Source organism: Engystomops pustulosus, chromosome 1 (genome assembly GCF_040894005.1).
Source record: "Engystomops pustulosus chromosome 1, aEngPut4.maternal, whole genome shotgun sequence".
NCBI classification, from domain to species: Eukaryota; Metazoa; Chordata; class Amphibia; order Anura; family Leptodactylidae; genus Engystomops; species Engystomops pustulosus.
Genome location: NC_092411.1, coordinates 118,698,873 through 118,724,243, shown reverse-complemented (window position 1 = coordinate 118,724,243; position 25,371 = coordinate 118,698,873). Strand labels below are relative to the sequence as shown.

Below are 25,371 nucleotides of genomic sequence, written 5' to 3'. Positions count from 1 at the left end.
GGGTACGTGCATAAATAATCAGATGGTGGAAATAAGGGGTGCTTCAGAGATGTTGCCTGAGCGCCTGCGCATATTTTTATAAAGACATTTTGTAGACGAATCCGGATGTTCCGAAAGATGAAAAAGAAATTGCCATACTCTAAAGTAAAGAATGAGCAAGTAAGCTTGTACTGCCTACAATCAATAAATCTGAATGAGGATGTTCTTCAACTTTGAAAGTTCTGCAGAAACATGACCATATGGCTCAATGCTTTCTCAGGTTGCAAACTTCTGATCCATGGCCTGGTGTTTGCAGCCTGTGTGTTTTCTGCATGTTAGGTCCTACATTGATGACCACAATAATGAATTTGTTTGTGTGCTATCCGTTGAAGTAACACAAGGACAAAAACAGCATTCATGTGCTTGGGGCCTAAAAGAAGCATAAGAAAAATGTTTCTTATGAAGGGAGCCGTAATAAAAATAATGTATTTGGGCAGTGATGGCAAACCTTTTAGAGAGCAAGTGCCAAATATAAATTATTTATCACAAATTGCCAAACTGGCAACTTAAACAGTAAGTTGTTGGTCCCTGCTGAGCACACCAATACAGTAGAAAGAAGGTGGAGAAATTCAACGTAGCATTGTAGCTTCCCTCCAGGGTCCCCTGAACAGGAAGAATTGTGGTGCCACACCTTCTCTCTCCTCCTGTAGCCAAAAAACTGTGTGTCTGTAAATCAGTGTCGCTGTAAAACTGAACACGGCGAACATGGCACATCCTGGGCTGCAACGGACTACAGGAGGAAGCTTCCAGAAACTCTGTGTGTGACAACCTGGGCGCCCATAGAGAGAGCTCCGAGTGTCACCTATGACACGGGTGCCAAAGGTGGTATTTGGAGCCCTCTCTCTGGGTACCCAGGCTGTCACACACCAGCACAGAGTTCTCCACCATGTATTAGGGAATGATTATTCATACAATTCCTGAGTATATTACTGGAGATTCACCAGAGAAGAATGTATAGATATCAGCGGTATGAATTTCTTCTATAACTTATTGCACAAGATGATTAATATCTGCTAGAAAGTGACCACTAAGAGTGACACATGCAGAGGTGATTTCACTTCAATGACAGTGAAATAGCCAGCTGTCACGGGATTGAACTATTGTCATGTCATGACCAACCCAAATTTGTAACACTTAAAAACACTGTAAAACAGTAAAATACATTACCAATGATTAAGGTATATAGCTTACTTCTGTATCAGCTCATCTCCCAAAAAATGACACCTAATACAGCGGTGTATGCCAAAGTATGAAAAAAATATGGGTCTCAGAATGTGTTTATACAGCAACATTTTTATATACATAAGATTTAAATTTTCTGAAATGTATTCAAACATAATAAAACCTATTTAAATTTGGTATCATGGCAGCATAGGCACATGCTAGACCACAAGACTGAGGGTGGGGGCACAAGTGGTGCTTAACACATGCGTTTTAAAACAGAATGCAACAGCTGAATATAAATTTGCCTTATTAAATTGCTGTTAACATTTGCATTTACAAAGAGCAACAGTTAATGCTTGTGTTAACACACACAGTAACATCTCATTTAGGATTGCGTTTTGTAAATGCAATTGTTAACTGTAATTTAATTAGGCAAATCTTTCTTTAGCTGTGGCATTGCGTTTTAAAATGCATGTGTTAAACGGCACATGTGACTGCTACCTTGGACAGGAACTAGGGGTGGATTTGCCTCTATGAGCCAATCAGTGTAAACTAGAGGAAGTAGAAGCCTGAAAACGTAGATCAACATACTGTGTATAGCTTGTGAGGTGATCAGACCTGTGTCTAGAGAGAGAGAAATTCAGCCATATATCATCCATCTGCAAACTGCACTTTTGTAGTGTTGTGGGTCAGGAACAGAAATAGGAGGAGAATTAGGTCTAATAAGTAGAAGAGTTTGGTAATTGTATCAGGTTGGACTGGCCCACAGGTGAACAGGTGGATCCACCGGTGGGCCCCTGAGTTAGGTGGGCCCCCAGACTCTGCATTAGTAGTGCTAGACAAGGTAATTTGTACATATATTTAGCATAAAGCATCTCAACTATCTTATGTATTTATATAACTATATTAATAGATTATGTAACAAACTTCTAGCTGCCCAAGATCAGATTTTACTGGTGGGCCCAAAGTATTCCAGTCCGACAATAGGTTCTATATAGGGCGTTTTGCTAGGAACGGTTGGAGTAAGGAACAAGAGCTGCCTATCAGGACATGGAAGAGCTACTACTTGTATCCCATCCTAGAAAAGCTGTGTCTAACAAAGCCTACATGGTACTTTCATCATTTACATTTCTAGTTTTTTTTTACCAGTGCCAGGCTGGCAACATGGAAATCACTTGCATTTAGAGTTTATTTACTGTTTTATCCTAGAGTTTAGGTAGGGGGCATAGGCAAGGGGAAATAAAAAAAATCTTGAAAAAGTCTAGAGGGGGTCACATACCAATTTCAAGGAAAATTGGAGCAACATTAGCTGGTCAAATTTTATGCAGACCTTAACTCCTTCCCGCCACAGCCCGTTTTCGTTTTTTGCATTTTAAGTTTTTACTCTCCACATTCAAAAATCTGTAACTTTTTTTTATTTTTCCATGTACAGAGCTGTGTGATGGCTTATTTTCTGCGTAACAAATTACACTTCAAAATGGTGGTATTTAATATTTAATAAATTCCAAATGCAGTGAAATTGTTAAAAAAACGCATTTGTGCCGTATTCTTGTGGGCTTGGATTTTACGGATTTCACTGTGCGCCCCAAATGACATGTCTACTTTATTCTTTGGGTTGGTACGATTACAGGGATACCAAATTTGTATAGGTTTTATAATGTTTTCATACATTTAAAAAAATTAAAACCTCCTGTACAAAAATTTTTTGGGGGATTTTGCCATCTTCTGGCACTAATAACTTTTTCATACTTTAGTGTATGGAGCTGTGGGTGGTGTCATTTTTTGCTGATTTTGCTGATATTTACAATGTTATCATTTTTAGGACTGTATGACCTTTTGATCACTTTTTATAGAATTTTTAAATTTTTTTAAATGGCAAAAAAGTGCCATTTTCGACTTTGGGCGCAATTTTCCGCTACGGGGTTAAACACAGTGAAAAAACGTTATCTTATTTTGATAGATTGGGCATTTTTGGACGCGGCAATACCTAATGTGCTTATGATTTTTACTGTTTATTTATATTTATATAAGTTCTAGGGAAAGGGGGGTGATTTGAATTTTTAGGTTTTTTTATTATAATTTTTTTTTTTAAACTTTTTTTTTATTTTTACTATTTTTCAGACTCCCTAGGGTACTTTAACCCTAGGGTGTATGTATGATCCTATCATATACTGCCATACTTCAGTATGGCAGTATATGGGCATTTTACTACTCATACTACACTCACCGGCCACTTTATTAGGTACACCTGTCCAACTGCTCGTTAACACTTAATTTCTAATTAGCCAATCACATGGCGGCAACTCAGTGCATTCAGGCATGTAGACATGGTCAAGACAATCTCCTGCAGTTCAAACCGAGCATCAGTATGGGGAAGAAAGGTGATTTGAGTGCCTTTGAACGTGGCATGGTTGTTGGTGCCAGAAGGGCTGGTATGACTATTTCAGAAACTGCTGATATACTGGGATTTTCACGCACAACCATCTCTAGGGTTTACAGAGAATGGTCCGAAAAGGAAAAAACATCCAGTGAGCGGCAGTTCTGTGGGCGGAAATGCCTTGTTGATGCCAGAGGTCAGAGGAGAATGGGCAGACTGGTTCGAGCTGATAGAAAGGCAACAGTGACTCAAATCGCCACCCGTTACAACCAAGGTAGGCAGAAGAGCATCTCTGAACGCACAGTACGTCGAACTTTGAGGCAGATGGGCTACAGCAGCAGAAGACCACACCGGGTGCCACTCCTTTCAGCTAAGAACAGGAAACTGAGGCTACAATTTGCACAAGCTCATTGAAATTGGACAGTAGAAGATTGGAAAAACGTTGCCTGGTCTGATGAGTCTCGATTTCTGCTGCGACATTCGGATGGTAGGGTCAGAATTTGGCGTCAACAACATGAAAGCATGGATCCATCCTGCCTTGTATCAACGGTTCAGGCTGGTGGTGTCATGGTGTGGAATATTTTGACAATGAGTTCACTGTACTCAAATGGCCTCCACAGTCACCAGATCTCAATCCAATAGAGCATCTTTGGGATGTGGTGGAATGGGAGATTCGCATCATGGATGTGCAGCCGACAAATCTGCGGCAACTGTGTGATGCCATCATGTCAATATGGACCAAAATCTCTGAGGAATGCTTCCAGCACCTTGTTGAATCTATGCCACGAAGAATTGAGGCAGTTCTGAAGGCAAAAGGGGGTCCAACCCGTTACTAGCATGGTGTACCTAATAAAGTGGCCGGTGAGTGTATGTGCTATAAAAAAAGGAGTATAAAAAAAAAAACTCTGACCGGAGCTCCCAATGATTCCAATACGGCTGTTCAAAATTCCTTCAAAGATCTTCAATTATATTCTACCGATGAGGAAAGTTTTGCAACAAGATGTAGGTCACTTTTTAGAACGTCCTTAAGGTGCAGTTTTCTCCTTAAACTCACTCAGCAGTGTGGTAGCAAAAATGGTATCCCTCAAGGCAGAACCATGGGGGAAAGGAGGAACAACTACTACAGAGAGTGGAGATATATAAAAGTTTTTTTATTTCAACCAATGATAATCATAAAAACAAACAAAAAAACATATAGACATAGTACATACGGTGCGGTAAGACACAAGGAAAGAACGGCATACAGAGCCCAAGACAATGTAGAAACATAGAACTGTACGTTGTTGTACAGAGCCTAGGTGGACCGTGTATGGTGGGGAAACCTCTGGAGTATTAGGCTACACAGAATTAGCATAACAAATCATATAACACCAGTGTGTGGGTCTGCCCTGGAGTAACACTAGTCCTTACCAATTGAAGATGGAAATAGGGTGTTCTACTGGCTGGGATGACTGCCTGCCCCGACGCGCGTTTCGGCTCGGGATAGAGCCTTCGTCGTGTTATGCTAATTCTGTGTAGCCTAATACTCCAGAGGTTTCCCCACCATACACGGTCCACCTAGGCTCTGTACAACAACGTACAGTTCTATGTTTCTACATTGTCTTGGGCTCTGTATGCCGTTCTTTCCTTGTGTCTTACCGGTTCTGCCTTGAGGGATACCATTTATGCATATTTTGTCTGAGGACTCTAGCCTCATGCGTAGATTACACGAGGGGGGCCACTTTGGCCATGATTAAAAGGATCTAGTATTATGTATCATTGATCATTCCTTGGTCCCTATCCCCTCCCTCTGATCTTTCTTTTTGGAACAAAATTGGTAGCAAAAACTAAAAGAGAAGGTAGGCACCAAATCGCATAGTACGTTCTTAAAACCTTGGATTTTATTCTTAAAACTTATACTCACAAGAGTATGTTTAAAATGCGCATAAAACAGTATACAAAACGGGACGCCAGCTCCACTCACTCGCCCGACCCTGGGTTTCGCTGTTCTCAGCTTCTTCCAGGGCGTGTGCAGAAAACTGCACCTTAAGGACGTTCTGCATAGTGACCTACATCTTGTTGCAAAACTTTCCTCATCGGTAGAATATAATTGAAGATCTTTGAAGGAATTTTGAACAGCCGTATTGGAATCATTGGGAGCTCCGGTCAGAGCAATATGCAGCAAAGACTTACCGGCTATGGAGAGGGCTCGGCCCGCGAGCCCTCTCCATGTACCGGGACCCGACATGTGACGTACTATTACTTCACATGTCGGTAAGGGGTTAATCAAATCTTATGAAAAATTTAGCTAATCAAATCTTCGATGATTAAATTCAGAATTACTTTAAATGATGGCAACTATTTAATGAGTTTAATGAGTCTTATTCTGAACACAACCACATGTAAGGGGGTGTTCACACTTATGCAACCACATTATTTTAGTTTTGTCACTTTTATTTTTTCCAACAAAAACCTGGCAATTTAACAAGGATTTGTTGACTTTTTATAGCCACTGTATAACATGGGTGTCACCTAATTTTCTTGCTACTTTATCCATCCATTAGCAAATACTTGCTCTGATAATATCCATATTAACTATTCAAATACTGATCTAGATGAAACTTACTGAGTTTACACATTATACTGTTAATAGACTGCCTTAGATATTCAAGTGGTTGTCCAGTTTCAGGAAGTGAATACAATTGTTTGTTTAGGATAAATTTTCCAATTTTTCAAGAACTCTGTTTGCTGTTACTCAATAGGAAGCTTTAAAGTTTACTAAATCGGAAAATTGTAAAAGTTGTCTTTATGCAAATAATCATTTTTATTTGCAGAAAGTGGACAATGCCTTTAAGTACTAAAAGATAGCGCACGCCAGGACAGTGATAATACAAGAAAATGTATCCACTTTAAAGGACATTGTCACCAGCTGGGGCGTAACTAGCAGCATAGCAGCAATAGCTGCTGTTACAAGTGCCGTGGAGGCATGGCGGCCAAGGCAGTCCAGTACACAACATCCTGAAACAATTTAGCAGGAGGAAGTTTTGTGCCCCTGTGTTAAAAAAAACAGGAGGATCAACCCGGAAGCAGGGTTCCCCCTGCTAAAAGGGCCCCCTGACATGGTACTATGCTGGCATAGATGTAACAGTATAGTCACCATATATCCTGAATGTACATACTATACTGAGCTCAGGAGAGGCCCTTGTTGGAATTTTGGAATATCATTGTATTTGCTGCTAAGTTACTTCATGAGAAAACATCCTGGAACTATGGGCAGGATGTAATTGACTCAGACTCAGGGGAAATGTAGTTTAGTTCCTGCCCACTTAACTGCTGCTGCAGAATTTTATACAAGTAGCTTCAAAATAGAAAAATTCTGTAATCTTGAAAAAAAGAGTCAAAATCACAATATTCATTATTATTTTTTGTGAAACAATCATGACACAATTAGGATGAATAGCAAATGTGAAAATACTTAAAAAAATTTAAATAGTCCATAACTTTCCAACAAACTTAAATTAACAGTACAGGATCAAAACAAATTTTGAAAGTTATTTTTTTCAGAGCAAGCAGCTTTTTTAGGCTACCTCTGCTGTCCTGGGCCTAAAACAATAGATTTGCAGTCAGTTTTTTTGCCATCTGTGTGTAATCAAGCCATATGTAAAAAATGGGGCAGATTTACTTACCCGGCCCATTCGCGATCCAGCGGCGCGTTCTCTGCACAGGATTCGGGTCCGGCCGGGATTTATGAAGGTAGTTCCTCCGCCGTCCACCAGGTGGCGCTGCTGCGCTGAAAATCATCTCAACGCGCCGGAATGCACCACCTCGGACCAGGTGAAGGTAAGCGCTTCCCAAGCGACACTTTTTCGGTTTTTAAATGCGGCGGTTTTTCCGAATACGTCGGGTTTTCGTTCGGCCACACCCCCCGATTTCCGTCGTGCGCATGCCGGCGCCGATGCGCCACAATCCGATCGTGTGCGCCACAATCCCGGGGCAATTCAGGTACAATCGGCGCAAATATTCGGGTAACACGTCGGGAAAACGCGAATCGGGCCCTTAGTAAATGACCCCCAATGTGTGCATATTCATCTGTTTTTGCTAATCCACAAGAAAAACGGAAGGAGGGCAAATTGGGTCACAATCTTGTACCAACCTCATGGATACATCAGGCAATTGATCTGCCAAATGGACTGCATGCGGTTGATACCTTTCACGCCATGTGATCCATGAGGTATCCATATTTTTCATGATCCATGTGCATGAATTCATTGAAATTCATGTGTCATTGTGCCATCCACCAAAAAAAGCATACAACACCTACAAAAACATTAGAAGGAATTCATTAAGACTAGCATTTAGGCTCCAGCTTTTTAGTGGATATTGTTGCAAGCTCTGCCAGGTTGAACCTGTAGATCAGAACTGGTGAAATCTTCTACTATTTTCTCACACAGAGAGCGCTGGCCGGCCCGTGCGCACAGGCTGTCGGAATGGTGAGTAGTCAGTTTATACTAAATAGGCAATATATAGGCAGGCAATATATACTAAAGAGTGGGCTGGCTATATACTTTAAGGGGCTTGCAGGCTATATACTACAGGGGGGGTGGGAGGCTATATACTACAGGGGGCTGGCAGACTATATACTACAGGGGGCTGGCAGGCTATATACTACAGGGGGCTGGCAGGCTATATACTACAGGGGGATGGCAGGCTACATACTACAGGGGCTGGCTGGCTATATACTACAGGGGCTGGCTATATACTACAGGGAGCTGGCAGGCTATAAACTACAGCAGGCTGTCTATATACTAGAGGGGCAGCCAGGCTATATACTACAGGGGACTGGCAAGCTATATACTACAGGGGGCTGGCTGGCTATATACTACAGGGGTCTGGCAGGCTATATACTACAGGGGGCTTGTAGGCTATACACAACCCAAAAGAGAGCCGAAGAAAACATCAATAGATAAATAAAATAAACAATGTATTTTATTAAAGTGACAATGCACACATTACAAAAACATGTATTATGGGAACAGAAATGGGGGGGAAACAATTTAGCCCCTGATGGAAATTGGGGCAACCATCGAAAACATAAGCGCCCTAAAGAAACCCCAGAACCTAATGTAAAAAGAACTAGTTCTGCAGACTACACAGTCTGATAGGTGGTAGTAAATGGTGCAAATGGGAGTGTAAGAAAGAGGATATCTCCTCAATGCAGTCCTATGTGAAGTGGGGACCGGGGGTACCAACCGGCTCCCACCATACACACACTCATTTATTGCTTACCCGTAAGCATGATGATAGGTTCTATGGGGGATCCTAGGAGGCCAATAAACATACACCCCCTTGTAGGCTATATACTGGGAGATTGTGACCAATGCATTTCCCACCCTTGGCTTATACTCAAGTCAGTAGGTTTTCACAGTTTTTGGTGGTAAAACTAGGTACCTCGGCTTATGCTCGGGTCGGCTTATACTCGAGTATATACGGTACATACAAATTCAACTTAAGAACAAACCTTTGAAACCTATGTTGTACATAACCCGGGGACTGCCTGTATATTCTCCCTGCCCGCTCTCCATCCTGACACATCTATAGTGGCGTGCAGGTTTGAGAATGACAGAAACTGGCAGGGATGGTGAGACTCATGTGGTTTTGCTGCCAGAAGACTGGTGGAGAAGCCATAATGAATATCCCACAAATATCAAATCAGTAGAAGAATAAATACGGGGCACAGTTAAGTGTGTGGACCGATCAGCATCATGCAGCAAGTGAAATGGAGGGGTAGGGAAAAAGCAGCACTCACGCAGGTTGTGCTCAACTTCACACAACAACAAGGTAGATCCAAGAAAACCAAGTGGCACTCACCAGTTCAAGTGAGCAGACTTTCTTTATTCATGTATAGTGTACACAGGGAGTCACGCAGAGCCGCAAAGCCAACGGGACGTTTCACGCCGTTTGGCGCTTTCTCAAGGCAGTGAATATCCCCCAAAGTTTGTGTCCGTGAGGGGTAGTGCTACCTGCACATGACAGTTATAAAAATAATCCTTGAAAAATTAACATTGACGTTCATTTTGGATCCATAACAGATATGTGGCATCCACTTTTTAATGCATTAGTTTAAAAAACTGATGATTTCAATGGACAGCACTTGGATACTATGAAAGTGCTGTTCTTTTTTTTTTCAACTGATACATTTGGGCATATTTACTTACCTGGTCCCTGCGCGATCCCCCATCCGAAATGTCCGCTGGAATGCACATCTGCCACGATTCAAGAAAAGCGCATGCCCAATTTCCTGCTTGTGTTGCTTCCCCAATCAGGTCCGCCGGAGTTCACCATCTTCTTCCCATCTTCCTCCCGATGGTCCGCCCCGCCAATGCGCCAAAAGCGCAATGCGCCTAGTAAATAACCCCCATTGACATTTGAAAGTCTTGTATGTTATTTGTTTTTTTGCCATAAGTTAGATGCAAATTAGAGGCATAGAGCAATAATGACTTATAGACCTTGAATTCAACTTAGAGCTACTTGGATAGAGGTTTTTTAAGTGTCTCCTTAAGGCTACTTTCACACGAACGTATGGGGGACATATATATACGGCTGATGTATATACGGTGTATATACTGTACGTCCCCCATACACTTCTATGGCCTCACAGCGCTGTATGGGAGCGGTACCGTTCCGAAGCCTGTAGAAAGATAGGACATGTCCTATCTTTCTCCGGAATACAGCGCCGTGCGCTGTGTATTCCTATGGGGAGGGGCGGGGGTGAGCAGCGCTCATCCCCTGCTCCTCTCCCGGCGCCGATGTATGCCAGCCGTACTACGGTACAGTGGGCATACATTGTGTGAATGTTGCCTTACTGTATGTTTACTTGTGGCTTTCGAACTACATTTCTTCCGTTTATCCAGGCCAATTTAAGAGCTGGCACGTCTAGCTGACAGCTGTGGCTGAGAGGTGAATATTTGCCATACATGGCAGGCTTTGCACAGCTTTCATAGTTTATTATGAGTAAAGGGAAGGAAATAGTGGGTTTGCAGTGGAGTCCAGTGCAGTCTCCCAGGGATGCACATCTCGAGTGGATGTGTACAGGGAAGGTTTCATTTGGCAGCTGCGGATATGTAACCACAACAATGCAAAGCTATTAAGCACAGCACAAAGCAGCTGTTCAATTGAAACAACAACCATAAAAGGTTAAAATATAGATTTTCTTATTGATGCTACTGTAATAACTATGGCTTTTGTGCTTTTATGTGTGTTGATATAGCTGGTTAAGTTTTGTGTTAGTGGTTTCTATACAATGAAATATTGTAACCTTTCACTCCTTATTGAACCTGATTATGACCTCAGCCTTCTTCTTGGATCTCACTACTGTATTTTAACTTTGTCACTGTGTACCTGTCTCTGAACTCTGGGATACTCCTCATTTTACTCCTTTCTCATCTCCTGGCATGTTGCATCCTGACTGCTACCTGGTGACATCTCTTGACTTTTTTATTTTATTATGTACTAGGATATAGGTATTGGAGCGCAAATGTTTATTTCTTTTTGTATTAGTTAAAGGAAATCTACCATCATAATCAAGAATGATAAACCAGGGGCACTAACTCAGTTAGATCAGAGACTGTGATTGTGGTAATATTCTTATATTTTTATATTTGAAGGAAGTTAAATTTTAGAGCAATAAACTGGGAGCACTTATTGACCATGGTATAAGCCTATGGTGGGAAATTTAGCTGCTTCTCTTTAACAAAATGTCCAGCAGCTTCCATTCATTAATGAAATGTATGGCAGCAGCGTCCCCTCATTAATGAGTTATCCAACTACAGCTTCCCTTCATTAAGGAAAGGTCCAGCAGTCTGTGGGGGAGCATTAGGTGGGTTGCACGATGAGGAGGGTGTGATATTTGTTGGGGCCATTTACTGTGTGTATTTCTCAGTTACTGGTATTTCGAGGAGAACTTTCCATCTAGCACTACTACTTTATTTATTAGAGACAGCATCTAGGGGACCAAGATATAGGGGACAATGAAGAACATAAGATGTCTGTGTGGTAAACACCACAGGAATGACACATGGCAGGAAGTGGAGACATGGGGATGTTGGACCTATTGGAGAAGATAGGGAACAACTACAATCCAAGGACACATCACATGTAGCCACTTGATGGAATAGGTCGGGGTTTCCCCTCTGTTGTCTCTTGCTGGATATACCGTAAGTAGGTTTGTTATTGGTGCAACTACATGTTAGCAGGGTTATGTACAGGAATGGACACTACTGGTACTGGTACTGTGGTACATATGTATTTGGGGCCTTATTCTGGATCTTTTATGACCCAAGGAATGTCCCTGGCCACAGGCATAAGGAATAAGACCGCTTCTGTAACTACACCTGCCAATCTTGCTGGACATTGTGTGAGATGCTACCACCCAGATGACCTTGCTTTAAATTGCTTTGGATTGTGTATTATGCCATGCTGTGTTGTACCTCCAGGAACAGTGCCTCTGTAAATATTGAAAAGATGAAATATTGGAAATATCTTGTAAGTGCTGCTTAGTATTTACAAAATGAAACATTCCCAGTTTGTCTTCTATCCTGTCCTAAATCAAAGATGTCGAGTAACAGCCTGTCAACTAATCTCAGACACATATGGCATTGTTGGCTAGGATTTGTGATTCAAAGTATAAAAAGTGTATTAATTACGTGTGCTGAACATAACTGGCTCAATCATACCAAGTTTAGATTCTGTTACCAAGAACAACAAACAATAATACTGTAAGAGTAAGACCCAATTACTTAACACTTACCTTTTTTTTTCAACACAATTTCAGAAATCATTGGTTCCTTTTCTGGGCATTATGTTATTTGTGATCTCTGAAGCTTTCTGACTGAGTTTACAGTACACTTGCAGCTGGCAAAAGGAGACATTGCTCACTAGCCCCTCTTTATAGAGCTTTTATATAATAGTCCCCCTTTCCTCATCATAGGGGACATTCATCATTGGTTTTTCTTCACTTTTTTGGCTTTAAAAAAGTCTCATTGTGTTGTTTGCTAATTTTTTGGGAGTAAAAAAGTCACAGGGGGCTATTTTAGCCAGTTGAGTATAGAAGCACTAACAATCTTATGACTTACAACAAGTTGCATAAAACGTTGCAAAGTCACCTATAGTGCCATAATATTAAAACCTAATATTGTGTATATTTTCCTGGTGCCACCAAAACAGCTGTGACCCATTGGGGGGAAATTAAATACATCCATTTAAATTGGCAGTCTTAAAATTGTACCAAGAGGCTCCACCTTCTAAGTAGATCTGGATGAGATCTCCGCCAGTTCAGACCTGTTTAGCTATACCACATGTTTTTTGGTGGAGACTTTACGAAATGTGGTGCGTATGGGGCTTTATAAGTGCCAAAAAACATGTGTCATTATAAGTGGTTATAACTTTTAGATACCGGTAATTTTTAGATGTCTTCTCATTGTACTTGAAGTTAGTTATAAAAAATTGTGTGTTAAAGGTTGTTATATGTTGGAGACTTATATTTTCACAAGAGTCATTTTTAGGGATAAATTCAGTTAAAATTTTTAAACCCCCATTTTAGAAACTGTACCATTTAAAACATTCAAAACAGCTTTTAGGAAGTTTTTAAGCTTTTCTGTTTTTCACAGGAGTTAAAATAATTAGAAGTGAAAAATATATATTTTATAATCATAATGTAAGTGTAGTGAAAGTTAATTTGACTTAGTAAATTCTAACTTATTGTTTAACACATGACACATGATATACATATATTGAACTGCAATATGTTTTATGAGAAATGATTTGATTGAGCCTGGTACCAAATAGGCCAATATAAAATACATTCTAAAGTGCTTGAAAGTATTAGTGTACTATTATGCATTTATTAATTCAAACTTTAACTATTTCTCTTTCTGTTCCTGTTGCCTGTAGATTGGCCGCTTGGTGATTGGCCAGAATGGATTGCTGTCTACTCCTGCGGTCTCCTGCATAATAAGAAAAATTAAGGCAATTGGCGGCATTGTTCTTACAGCTAGTCACAATCCTGGTGGACCTGGTGGAGATTTTGGAATCAAGTTTAATGTTGCCAACGGAGGTAAAAGGGTTAATATTTTTTCATAAATAAAATCTATGTAAGAAAAGAGGGTAAGAGGTTATATTTTTCTATTTGCTAGTTAAAAATATAAAGAACAGGTTGTCTGGGATTAGAAAAAGTTTATATATGGCTTGGGTGTAACAATAAACCTTTTATATTTACCTCACTTCATGCTCCTGTTCTCCTGCGACAACGGACCTTTCTTCCTGCCTCTGTATGTGTGTAGAGGTCGGTGGTGATGCCATATCAAAAAGTGCACGAGACTGGCTGCAGTGGCGCCCACACTAACAAAGGCCAGCAATAACGGCCGTCGCCGGAGAACAGGTGCTCGGAAAGAGGTAAGTATAGGAGAATACACCCCCCAGCCATATATAAACTTTTTTTCTAATCCTGCACAACTACTTTAATGTCTTGGTTGTACCAATAGGAAAAAGCTATTTTTGTGATATATTATAAAAAATGTATTCAAACATGTGACCTTCAGAATTTCTGTTTGAATAATTTGTTTCTTGTTGGTAATGGTTACAGACCTTAGTGTTCATGTTGCTGACAATATCAACATGTGCACTTCTACAGTGTCCATTTTAGGACAAAAGCCAAAAGTCAGGGTCAAGGATCATATAATGGTATATTTTCTATAGTAAGTAAGGTGTAAACATACACCATTTATGTGCAGTTGCCTCTAGATACTCGGCTGTCTTGGCTGTGTGTTGTCCAGTACAGTGTAAAGTTCATACAACTTAAACTACTGTTTGCCTGTGTGTGATGACTATAGTGGGGCAGTAGAACATACCGTACACAGAATTAACAAACGCAGTGTCCCTAGAAGGTGGCTACGCTGTCTAAGTTTCTGGACTGCCCATTTTGCCACCAAAATGAGAGTGTTTCATAGCTGAGATGATGCCAATTTGGAAATGAACGTCCCTGGGAAGAAAACTATTTCCCACAGATTATTATTTCCCACATTATGTTGCACATGACCAATGATGAATACTTTATTGCTACTCTGTTTGTCCCTTCATGACATTGTCTGTAGTGCACTTATAAGAAACCAATGTCCCTCAGACTGTTGTGGTCCTTCGACTCCATACATGCCCTGACATAACTGTAGTGCTGTAGTGTCCTGGCTGCTGGTTTAGAGCATAGATATAATTATAATTCATATAATAGAAGGCCTAAATAATAGTAACAATATCAGAGCCTTTTAAGAAAAAAAAGTTTGCTGTCACAGGCATGGGTGCTCCTGCGACCCATATCCCGGGGTTGCCTTGGCTGCCACTGCGGACAAAGTTGTGTCTGTGTAACGACCTGGTGGTACCACTCCGCAACAAGTCCAACCTGCTTTGCGGCGGGCTCCGGTAAAAACCAGGTACCACTTAGACTCCGGTCCCAGGTGTCGGCTTACATCATCGTCCGCAGTGGTCTAGTGGGTCCACTACCCCTGGTGCCTGACATTTGCTATTATTGATATTTTCTCAGTGTGACAGTTTTGATACATAAGGCACTTTGTACATGAAACATTTAAGAGTGATATTAAAAATATGTAGGGACTTTTCAATTTCTTATTTCTAATATTTTCCCAGGACCACGATTTTGACATGTGATTTTAATTATGTTGCTCATTGAATATTCATCAGTCAAATATTAGGCAGGCACCACATACCTGCAATTTTATAAATCTCCACATATTTTTCCTTAAAAAATTCTTTATGTGTTTCATCCAAATATTGTTGACTGCACCCAGTGCTTCCAATCCATTGACTTAAACTGTCCTAATGCCCTCTATTAGTTGATAAATCTATGCTTTGACATGTTTGTTTTAGGTTCACTTCTATTTTTACTTAAATTTTATTCTGTTTTAGGTCCTGCTCTCGATGCAGTTACAGATAAGATTTATCAGATCAGTAAAACTATTGAGGAATATGCTATTTGTCCAGACCTTAGGATTGACCTATCAAGAGTTGGGAGACAGGAATTTGACTTGGAGAATAAGTTCAAGCCATTTAGAGGTAATGAGGATTTGATTTATTGTTGGACCTCTTCAAGGCAGCTGACAAAAGTACACATGTACATTTTAGCATTTAGTATGTGGGGTGGGAAAAAATAATTTGCAGAAATCTCTATCATGAACATTTGAATATATTGTGCCAATAAGCTGTATGCCAAACAAGAGCTGTAATGCCTGACATATGTTTCTTACGGTACCAGCCATACATATCCAAAATAAAGTGCTAGCTACATATGCCATAGATGCCTTATAAAATGCTTTCCATATACACTCACCGGCCACTTTATTAGGTACACCATGCTAGTAATGGGTTGGACCCACTTTTGCCTTCAGAACTGCCTCAATTCTTCGTGGCATAGATTCAAAAAGGTGCTGGAAGCATTCCTCAGAGATTTTGGTCCATATTGACATGATGGCATCACACAGTTGCCGCAGATTTGTTGGCTGCACATCCATGATGCGAATCTCCCGTTCCACCACATCCCAAAGATGCTCTATTGGATTGAGATCTGGTGACTGTAGAGGCCATTTGAGTACAGTGAACTCATTGTCATGTTCAAGAAACCAGTCTGAGATGATTCCAGCTTTATGACATGGCGCATTATCCTGCTGAAAGTAGCCATCAGATGTTGGGTACATTGTGGTCATAAAGGGATGGACATGGCCAGCAACAATACTCAGGTAGGCTGTGGCGTTGCAACGATGCTCAATTGGTACCAAGGGGCCCAAAGAGTGCCAAGAAAATATTCCCCACACCATGACACCACCACCACCAGCCTGAACCGTTGATACAAGGCAGGATGGATCCATGCTTTCATGTTGTTGACGCCAAATTCTGACCCTACCATCCGATTGTCGCAGCAGAAATCGAGAATCATCAGACCAGGCAACGTTTTTCCAATCTTCTACTGTCCAATTTCAATGAGCTTGTGCAAATTGTAGCCTCAGTTTCCTGTTCTTAGCTGAAAGGAGTGGCACCCGGTGTGGTCTTCTGCTGCTGTAGCCCATCTGCCTCAAAGTTCGACATACTGTGAATTCAGAGATGCTCTTCTGCCTACCTTGGTTGTAACGGGTGGCGATTTGAGTCACTGTTGCTTTTCAGCTCGAACCAGTCTGTCCATTATCCTCTGACCTCTGGCATCAACAAGGCATTTCCGCCCACAGAACTGCCGCTCACTGGATGTTTTTTCTTTTTAGGACCATTTTCTGTAAACCCTAGAGATGGTTGTGCGTGAAAATCCCAGTAGATCAGCAGTTTCTGAAATACTCAGACCAGCCCTTCTGGCACCAACAACCATGCCACGTTCAAAGGCACTCAAATCACCTTTCTTCCCCATACTGATGCTCAGTTTGAACTGCAGGAGATTGTCTTGACCATGTCTACATGCCTAAATGCACTGTGATTGGCTGATTAGAAATTAAGTGTTAACGAGCAGTTGGACAGGTGTACCTAATAAAGTGGCCGGTGAGTTTATATCCTTTGGAGTGTGAGCTACACATGCCACTGTAATGTGCCAGACATATGTGCATCTGTGATGCCAACCACAATTCCCTTATTTTCAGATAATTCTGGACTGTAAAAGAAGCAGGTAAAAAAATTATTTTTCTACGATAATATTTTCTGTTATTTGAATATTTGTACTTTTACTCCCTGTCCTTTCATTAAAGGCTTTTTAAGGATAAAATTGTACCTCCAAATGGAATAATGTACTTAAAAGTGGCTGAGTAGGCAGCACTTCTGCCTTGCAGCGTTGGGGTCCTGGGTCAACATCTGTTTGTATGAGTTTGTATGTTCTCTCTGTGTTTACGTGGGTTTCCTCCGGGTACTCCGGTTTCCTCCCACACACCAAAAACATACTGTTAGTTTGTTTAGATTGTGAGCCCCATGGAGACAGGGACCAATTTGTCATGCTTTGTGCAGCGCTGCATAATCTGTGTGCGCTATATAAATAAATAAAGAATTATTAAAAAGCAGGCAGATAATCCACAATACTGTCATACAAAAACAATCTAGTTGCACCTTGGGGCATACCTAGAAATGAAGTGGCTGCATAGTAAAAGTCAGTTTGAAATGGTTGATGCATTTCGAGGGTCACATTGCCCTTAGACTTAGCAACTACAAATTACGTACTGGTCTTACATTCCTTCACAGCTCAGCCTGTTATTAGGTTGATTCCCAAGTGAAAAGTCAGTGGTTTGTGCAAATTGCATGATGTGAAGGACGGCTGGAATAATCTGAAAAAAGGTTGGACATCCTGGCAAAACATAAGTGGCTCATCACAAGGTCTATCAGTTCTGGTTGGACAAACATGTCAGTGGAGGTCGCTTGAATGCTGTTTAATAGTTGGACCACAGACCCAAAAACGGTGAAGAAACCTAATTTTCAATACATCAATACGTCATAAGAAGCGTCAGCTAGAGCTTTCAGAAAAGTATGAAAAGTGGACAGTAGAATATTGGAAATGGGTGATGTGGAGCAATGAGCTGTAACTCAATAGACTAGACTCTGATGCAAACATGTGCAAACATTACTGGAAGAAACAAGAGGAAAGGGGGCTGATGGACTGTGAAAATTTGAAGCACACGTATGGGTGAAGAAGCCGACTGATTAGGCCTGGATTATAGGGAGGTTCCTCACCAGTGACCAGGAGGAGGGGGCCCCCACCATCCTGCCTACCCCAACTCTTGACACATAATCACCAGTATAAGTGTGCTGGGAACACTGATACTTCCTACTTTCATAAAGTACAGGGATTCATAATCTCTTTCCTATCTCCTGGTCTGACGGGAGTGACCAGGCAGGGTCACATGGCGGAGGGGCAAGGCTATGTGGGTGGAGGGATGTTACCTTGTATATACTAACTATACATATATACATGACTATAATATCTCTGTAGTGTATATTAACGCTGTACTGTGACATCAGTGTATGCATTAACCCTGTACTGTGTAATCATTGCATGTATTATTTCTGTACCGTGTATTATTCCTGTACTGTGACATCACTCTATTTATTCCCTCTGTATTGTGATATCAATTGTGTGTATTATCTCTGTTCTGTGTATTATCCCCTGTACTGTGACATTCCTGTATGTTTTGACACTGTATTGTGACATCAATGTGTAAGATCCCCCATCGGACCTAGTTTTTCTTCTGGTGACTGGGGCATTCTATGGTCATGGTGCTTGCTATTGGGATCAGAGCAAGGGCCTGGCAGGTCCATAGCCGGTGGTGTGTGCAAGAAAAGTGAAGAGAGGGACTGATGGAATGAGTTTCTCCATGGGGCAACCGCTGAGGTGTATATAAGAATCCCTAGGTGATCAAGGATGAGGAGCCCGTGATGGTCATCCTGGGATCACACAGAGGCACGTTGTGCAAATCAACTTGTGCAATGAACAGAAGACGACACCCGAACATCAGCAGCAGGCTCAGCAGTGTGGAAAGCTGGTAGGAGGTAGCTGGTCCACAGGAAGGGTTGATCACAGCTTAGTAGTAACTTCTGGTAAAGTCCGATAGTGGCCCTCTGCTCTGGGGCTTAGTCTTGTGACTTGCCCAAGATATCAGGCAGCTGGCCCGAGACACCCTTGAATCTAATTGAGAGAATGCCCAGAAGAATTTAGCCAGTGTCGAAGCCAAAGGTGGATTTACAAAATACTAACAACATGGTCAAAATTAAACATTAACAATGCAGTCACATGACAGGAATCAGCATAACTAAGCATTTGCAATATAGTTGCATTTCAAAGTTATGTATAAAATAACCAAGATTATTGTCACAATGGTAGTCTCACATTTAAAGCTGTAGTGGATGGTGAGATATGGAATCTAATGTTCAAAATATTTACAGACACCCACTCATAAATTTCTATACACCTTTCCCTGCTACACAGACCCTACTCATGAATCTATATGCACCTCCCCTACTATAGAGAGCCCCAATCTTTCATTTATATGCAGCATGCTTCTCCTCCTTGAATGTGGACAGTAACTAAATAATAAAATGCATTTCCCTGCCAACGATCCCATGCCACACTGAGGACTGTCTACTCATCCAAGCTCTTTTGCCTTGGCTCTAGTAGAAGGATGTTGACAGTGCAATTACATCATTGCAATGCTTGTATCAAAGAAATTATACACAGAAAGGATTCTCTCCTGTACTATAGTCCAAATCAATGGTATCTACTTCATTCGCTCAATTACAGTAAACTGGTCTTTGATAGTTACTTTGATAGTAAGTTGAAATCATTTATGTTATATTTTGTAACCTTTAAAGATAGTTTCCTAAATGTTCAACCTTCTACGATTAAAAGCTTTATAAACAATGCATTTGCATTCACAAACTAAGACAACTGTCTATGGAGCTGTGTAATGGATCTGTGTCAGGGCTCACTCTCACAAACGTAATTGGAACCGCTATGTGGCCACACCATTTGGTGCCTGGTTATGGTGCCGTGAGCACACTTTGCCGAACCACACCGTGACCATGCATAGCAAAATATAGGACATGCCCTATATTTCACCGTGTTACGGCACTGACCCTGCGCTGCTATGGAAAATCCCTTTAAGCAACTTGCAACAAACATTCCAGTTCAAGTTGCCTTGAAAGTTATAGTTCTAATGTTTAAAAAGGTGTTTTACCTCATCTAAAATAATGTCATAATAAATATAAATAATATAGAACTGTGTTCCTTTACAATCCTTACCCTCAGCCCCTTCCCTTGTTTTCCATAGCTGAACTTGATGGACATTTTTCAACTGTTCTAACTATGTAGCTATGTACCAATGTTAAATATTTTTTTTTCCTTTGGATTGCTTTTTAGTTGAAGTAGTGGATTCTGTTGATGTTTACTTCAATTTACTCCGGACAATTTTTGACTTTAATTCAATTAAGAGCTTGCTTACTGGTCCCAATCAGCTGAAAATAAGGATTGATGCTATGAATGGAGGTAAGGAAAAGGCTGTTATGCATACTGAATAATGGAAAATATAGGAGAGAGTTTAGAATATAGAAGTAAGAATAAACATTTAAAATACAGATTACTTGTAGAGGGAAGTAACACAGATCAGGGATTTTAGTAGAAAGTAAATAGAGTAAATTTTAGGTTTGAACCTGTTTAGATATACAGTTAAATGGGTTAAATAAACTACAATCTGTGGGGAAACCTGAAAGTAAAGTATGAAATTGTTTTGCAATTCTTCATATAAAGAAAGGTGAAACTGTATAATAACAGTAATATAAAAAGTAAATAATAATAACAATGGAAAATATTCAATTATATAGCGCCAACATATTCCATGTACATTATTAAACCCCTACCAAATCTTAAGCACAAAATCATTAAATAGCTATATGTAATATTTAGATAACAGATATCCCAAGCTTTATTAACTCAAATATATAAAATTAAGAATCGATTCACTTGACCTTTAGAAAGAAAATGCCCGTGGTATGACAATCTTTTGCAATCCAGTAAGTATTGAATCAGGGCTTACGTAAATTGTATTATAAAAATAACAGGCCCTGTTAACTGAATGGAATTTAATTCTAACATATTACAAGTGTAAAGTCTTTGTTCTGACCTTTGGAATACATTGCCTTGTGCTGTTTTGGTAAAAAATATACATGGTATCATCTTTTTTCTAGTGATGGGTCCTTATGTTCGAAAAATACTCTGTGATGAGTTAGGAGCACCTGCCAATTCTGCAGTTAATTGTGTTCCCCTGGAAGACTTTGGTGGTCAGTATCCTGACCCCAACTTAACATATGCCAGTGGTCTCCTGGAGGTTATGAAAGGAGGGGAACATGGCTTTGGAGCTGCATTTGATGCTGACGGAGTAAGTATTTCAGGTATTTTAAGCATGCTGTCTGTTGCATGGGAGCTATTTGCTACTCAGAGACTTTTGAGGAATTGTATTTTGTGATATAACTGCCAAAAATATTATCAGAGCCTGGATAAAATACATTTAATAGTTAAAAAAATGTCTGAAATCATTATTCTGCTTTTTAATAGTAGTTGGTGTAAACAAAACAGTTAATGTTCTTTCTAAATTGCATAATTAATCCCCATAGTGATGCGGCCTGAAAATGCTCTAGTCACCATTTTTAGCTTTTTAGCATTTTGTTTAAGGGCAATAACTTATTTTTTTGCATACTACCGTAACACATTTTGGAGTGTATTTTTTCAAGACACATAGATCTAGTTAAAATGTAACAAAAGTTTTAACTTATATTTTTTATTTGTATTTGGGGTTAAAAGTGGAGAAAAGTATTTTTTTGTAAAGTTTAGTACATATTTTTTTTAATTTTCAAATTTACTCAAAATGAACATTATTAATGAGTTTCCTACTTTGTTTCGGTCATTTTGATATGTAATATGTACAGTCTCAAGCAAACAGGACAACAATGGCGGTGTTTTTTGTAATGTAGTGGGCTGTGAGTTATGTCCTGTCACACCTACCTGTCCTATGAGATGTAAATAAACGAAGAGTACTTGGGTGAGTGCCGCTTGTTTTTTCTATTTTTTCTACTTTTTGAAGACGCTGGCTTCAGCAGCTGAGCACCACCACGTGATACTGCTGAAACCCGGTAGATGTTATAAGTGTCATTGCCAACTTGCTACAGCACACAGTCCGGTAGTGCCGACGCACCCTTTGGATAGTGTGAACACTGTCCTATATAGACTCTTTTGTGTATCTTATAAATCATACATCTTTTCTAACAATGCAGCTTAGATATAGTGGCTCTTTTTTATGTATGGTAGATGCCTATAACATGAAAATTTACAGAGCCTAAGCTTTATGTATGGTAGACACCTTTAAATGGTTTTTGTATACCGGCTGTGATTACACTCCAGTTATATCATGTGGTCATCTCTGAATGTATTGCGATTGAAGTACTGTATAAGCAGAATACTGTAACTCTTGCAGACTTCTTTATAACCTTAGTTGCTTTCTTATATATTAAAATAGTACTACTTCTCAATTTAAAAGATTGATAATCTCCTCATGGGAGTGGGAGAAATGGCAGTTTGTGTAATAAATCTCATGCACACGACTGTTGTTTTTGGCCGTGAGCTAGCTTCTCAAACTGAGGCTTTCTCACATCCTAGTTGTCTACTACTGGGCTCATTCAAAGCACCGTGCATGCACTGTGTAGCACTGTGCACCACCGTATCGGGAAACGTGCTGATAGCCCACACCACAAAAGATAGGGACATTGGCGGGACATTGACAGAAGCACAACATGAGTCGATGCGCAGGGAGGCAACTTGGAGTGTAAAATAGCCTTAGCTCACAGAGGCTATTACATACAAGACATGATGCGATTTGCACATTGTAATAGATGATGCGGAAAATCCCCATGTAGTATCCCCACTGTAGTATGGCAGTACATGTGGTCTCCTACTTAAGGACACCCGACTTACAGGCGACCCCTAGTTAAAGACGGACCCCTCTTCCTCCTATGACCTCTGGTGAAGCTCTCTGGCTGCTTTTCTACAGTCCCAGGCTGCAATGATCAGCTGTAAGGTGTCTGTAATAAAGGTTTATTGATAATCCTTGGTCCCTTTACAACAAAAAAATGTGTCCAGAATTACAATGATAAAATATACAGTTTCGACTTACATACAAATTCAACTTAAGAACAAACCTATGGACCCTATCTTGTACATAACCCGGGGACCGCCTGTATATGGTAGGATAAAACAGAAAACCTAGGGTTAAATTACCCTAGGGGGTCTGAAAAATAGTAAAAATAAAAAAAAGTTACCCCCATTACCCTAGAACTGATATAGGAATGAATAAACAAGTTAAATCATAAACATGTTAGTTATCACCAAGTCCCAAAATCTCTGTTCTGTCAAAATATAGAAACAATTATTCCCAACGTTTAAACTGTAATGGAAAATAGCGCACAAATGTCCAAAACACCACTTTTTAGCCATATTTTGCATTTTACATTGTGCAACATATAAAAATGTTTACAAAAAATGATCAAAAAGGCGCAGAGTCCTCAAAATAGTAGCAATAAGTAACACTATACCAGAAATATGACAACGTCATTGGTGTCAGAAGATGGTGAAAAAAATTTTTTACACAAGGTTTACATTTTTTAAAATGTATTAAAACACAATAAATCCCTGTGACCTTACCGAGCCAAAGAATAAAGTAGACATGTTATTTCAAGCCTGCTGTGAAACCAAGGCCACAAGAAAATGGTGGAAATGCTTTGGAAAAATGTTCCTGCTTTCCAGTATGAGGCATGAAATAATAAATACCAGTGAAATTTGTTACGCAGAAATAAGCCCTCATGCAGCTTTGTACAGGGAACAATAAAAAAAATAAAGATCTTTTGAAAGTGGGGCTAGAAAATGAACAAAAAGGCTGCATCCTTAAGGGTTTAAAACACATTTTCTATATATGAAGGCATAACAAAAGTAGCATATGGATACTGATGACATGGGAAATCTACCTCTGGATCTACTAAGTTTGTATGTTCTCTCCGTGTTTGCGTGGGTTTCCTCCGGGTACTCCGGTTTCCTCCCACACTTCAAAACATACTGTTAGGTTGTTTAGATTGTGAGCCCCATGGGGACAGGGACTGATTTGACATGCTTGTGCAGCGCTGCGTAATCTGTGTGCGCTATATAAATAAAGAATTATTATTATTACTAAGCTACGGTAAGTAGTTTCCACAAGGTAGATTTACTGTAAAGGTGTGACGTGTTAGAATTTCTATTTAGCATAACCAATTTATCATTTAGCTTAATTAAATTAAACATCTGCATTTGTTTCAGGACAGGTACATGATTTTAGGACAAAATGGCTTTTTTGTGAATCCTTCTGATTCCTTAGCGATTATTGCAGCCAACCTCTCCTGTGTGCCTTACTTTCGACAAATGGGTGTGCGAGGTTTTGGGAGAAGTATGCCTACAAGTACAGCTATAGACAAGTAAGTATCTGAGGAGTTGTTTTATTATATTTTTATACTTTATTTCTATTGGACCAAGATGGAGATGAATTGAATGAAACTATATATGTGTGAATGGAAAGATGAAATATGCAAGTACTGTAAATACAATATTTTGAGAAAAAGAAAAACTTTTATTATTGGCCACCTATAGCTTGGATGCAATGTGTGATACAATTGGGCTTGGAGGCATACAAGTTATGCATCAAATCCTGCAACACATTAACCCACAGATTTTGCAGCCGGGCCTATGTAACCTGCATGTTTTTGCTGCCAAAGTTTGGGTGTTGCTGGTCCGATAAATGTTCAATTAATAATAAATCTGGTGGTTGGGCTGGCAAAGGAAATGTTGGAATTTGAAAGAGACCAACAAATGCTTCCGAGGCCTCCATGCTCAAATTTGACATTTCTAAGATGCCAAAGAGAACCTGGATTTATCGCTAAAGACAATAGAGTTCCAGACCCCAGCAGTTCAGATTTTTGTTCATGACACCACTGCAAATAAATACTACAATGGCTGGATGTCAAAGTGGTCAATAGCAGAACATGCAAAGCATGTGATCCGGCTTCAAGACAAAACATTCCACCGTTGTTCTCTTAAAAATTCCAAAGCGGTAGCGGTTTTACCCGAAACGCGTAGGAAATTCTTCTCGACTTATGTGTTGACTCCGTACATGTATGCTTTTATGCTGAGATGAAAATAAACTTTTGGAATTTTTAAGAGA

At 40.1% G+C, this 25,371-nt stretch overlaps 1 protein-coding gene across 2 annotated transcripts in view; it reads left to right on the top strand.

Moving 5' to 3' along the window:
- Positions 1 to 25,371, top strand: part of PGM5 (phosphoglucomutase 5) — a 154,543-nt gene that overhangs the window by 81,767 nt on the left and 47,405 nt on the right. For both annotated transcript variants that reach the window (XM_072151397.1, XM_072151386.1), the window contains 5 exons: positions 13,508 to 13,670; positions 15,533 to 15,679; positions 20,499 to 20,624; positions 21,323 to 21,513; positions 24,474 to 24,628. In XM_072151397.1, the coding sequence (XP_072007498.1) occupies positions 13,508 to 13,670; positions 15,533 to 15,679; positions 20,499 to 20,624; positions 21,323 to 21,513; positions 24,474 to 24,628 (782 nt within the window). The remainder of the gene's footprint in view (positions 1 to 13,507; positions 13,671 to 15,532; positions 15,680 to 20,498; positions 20,625 to 21,322; positions 21,514 to 24,473; positions 24,629 to 25,371) is intronic.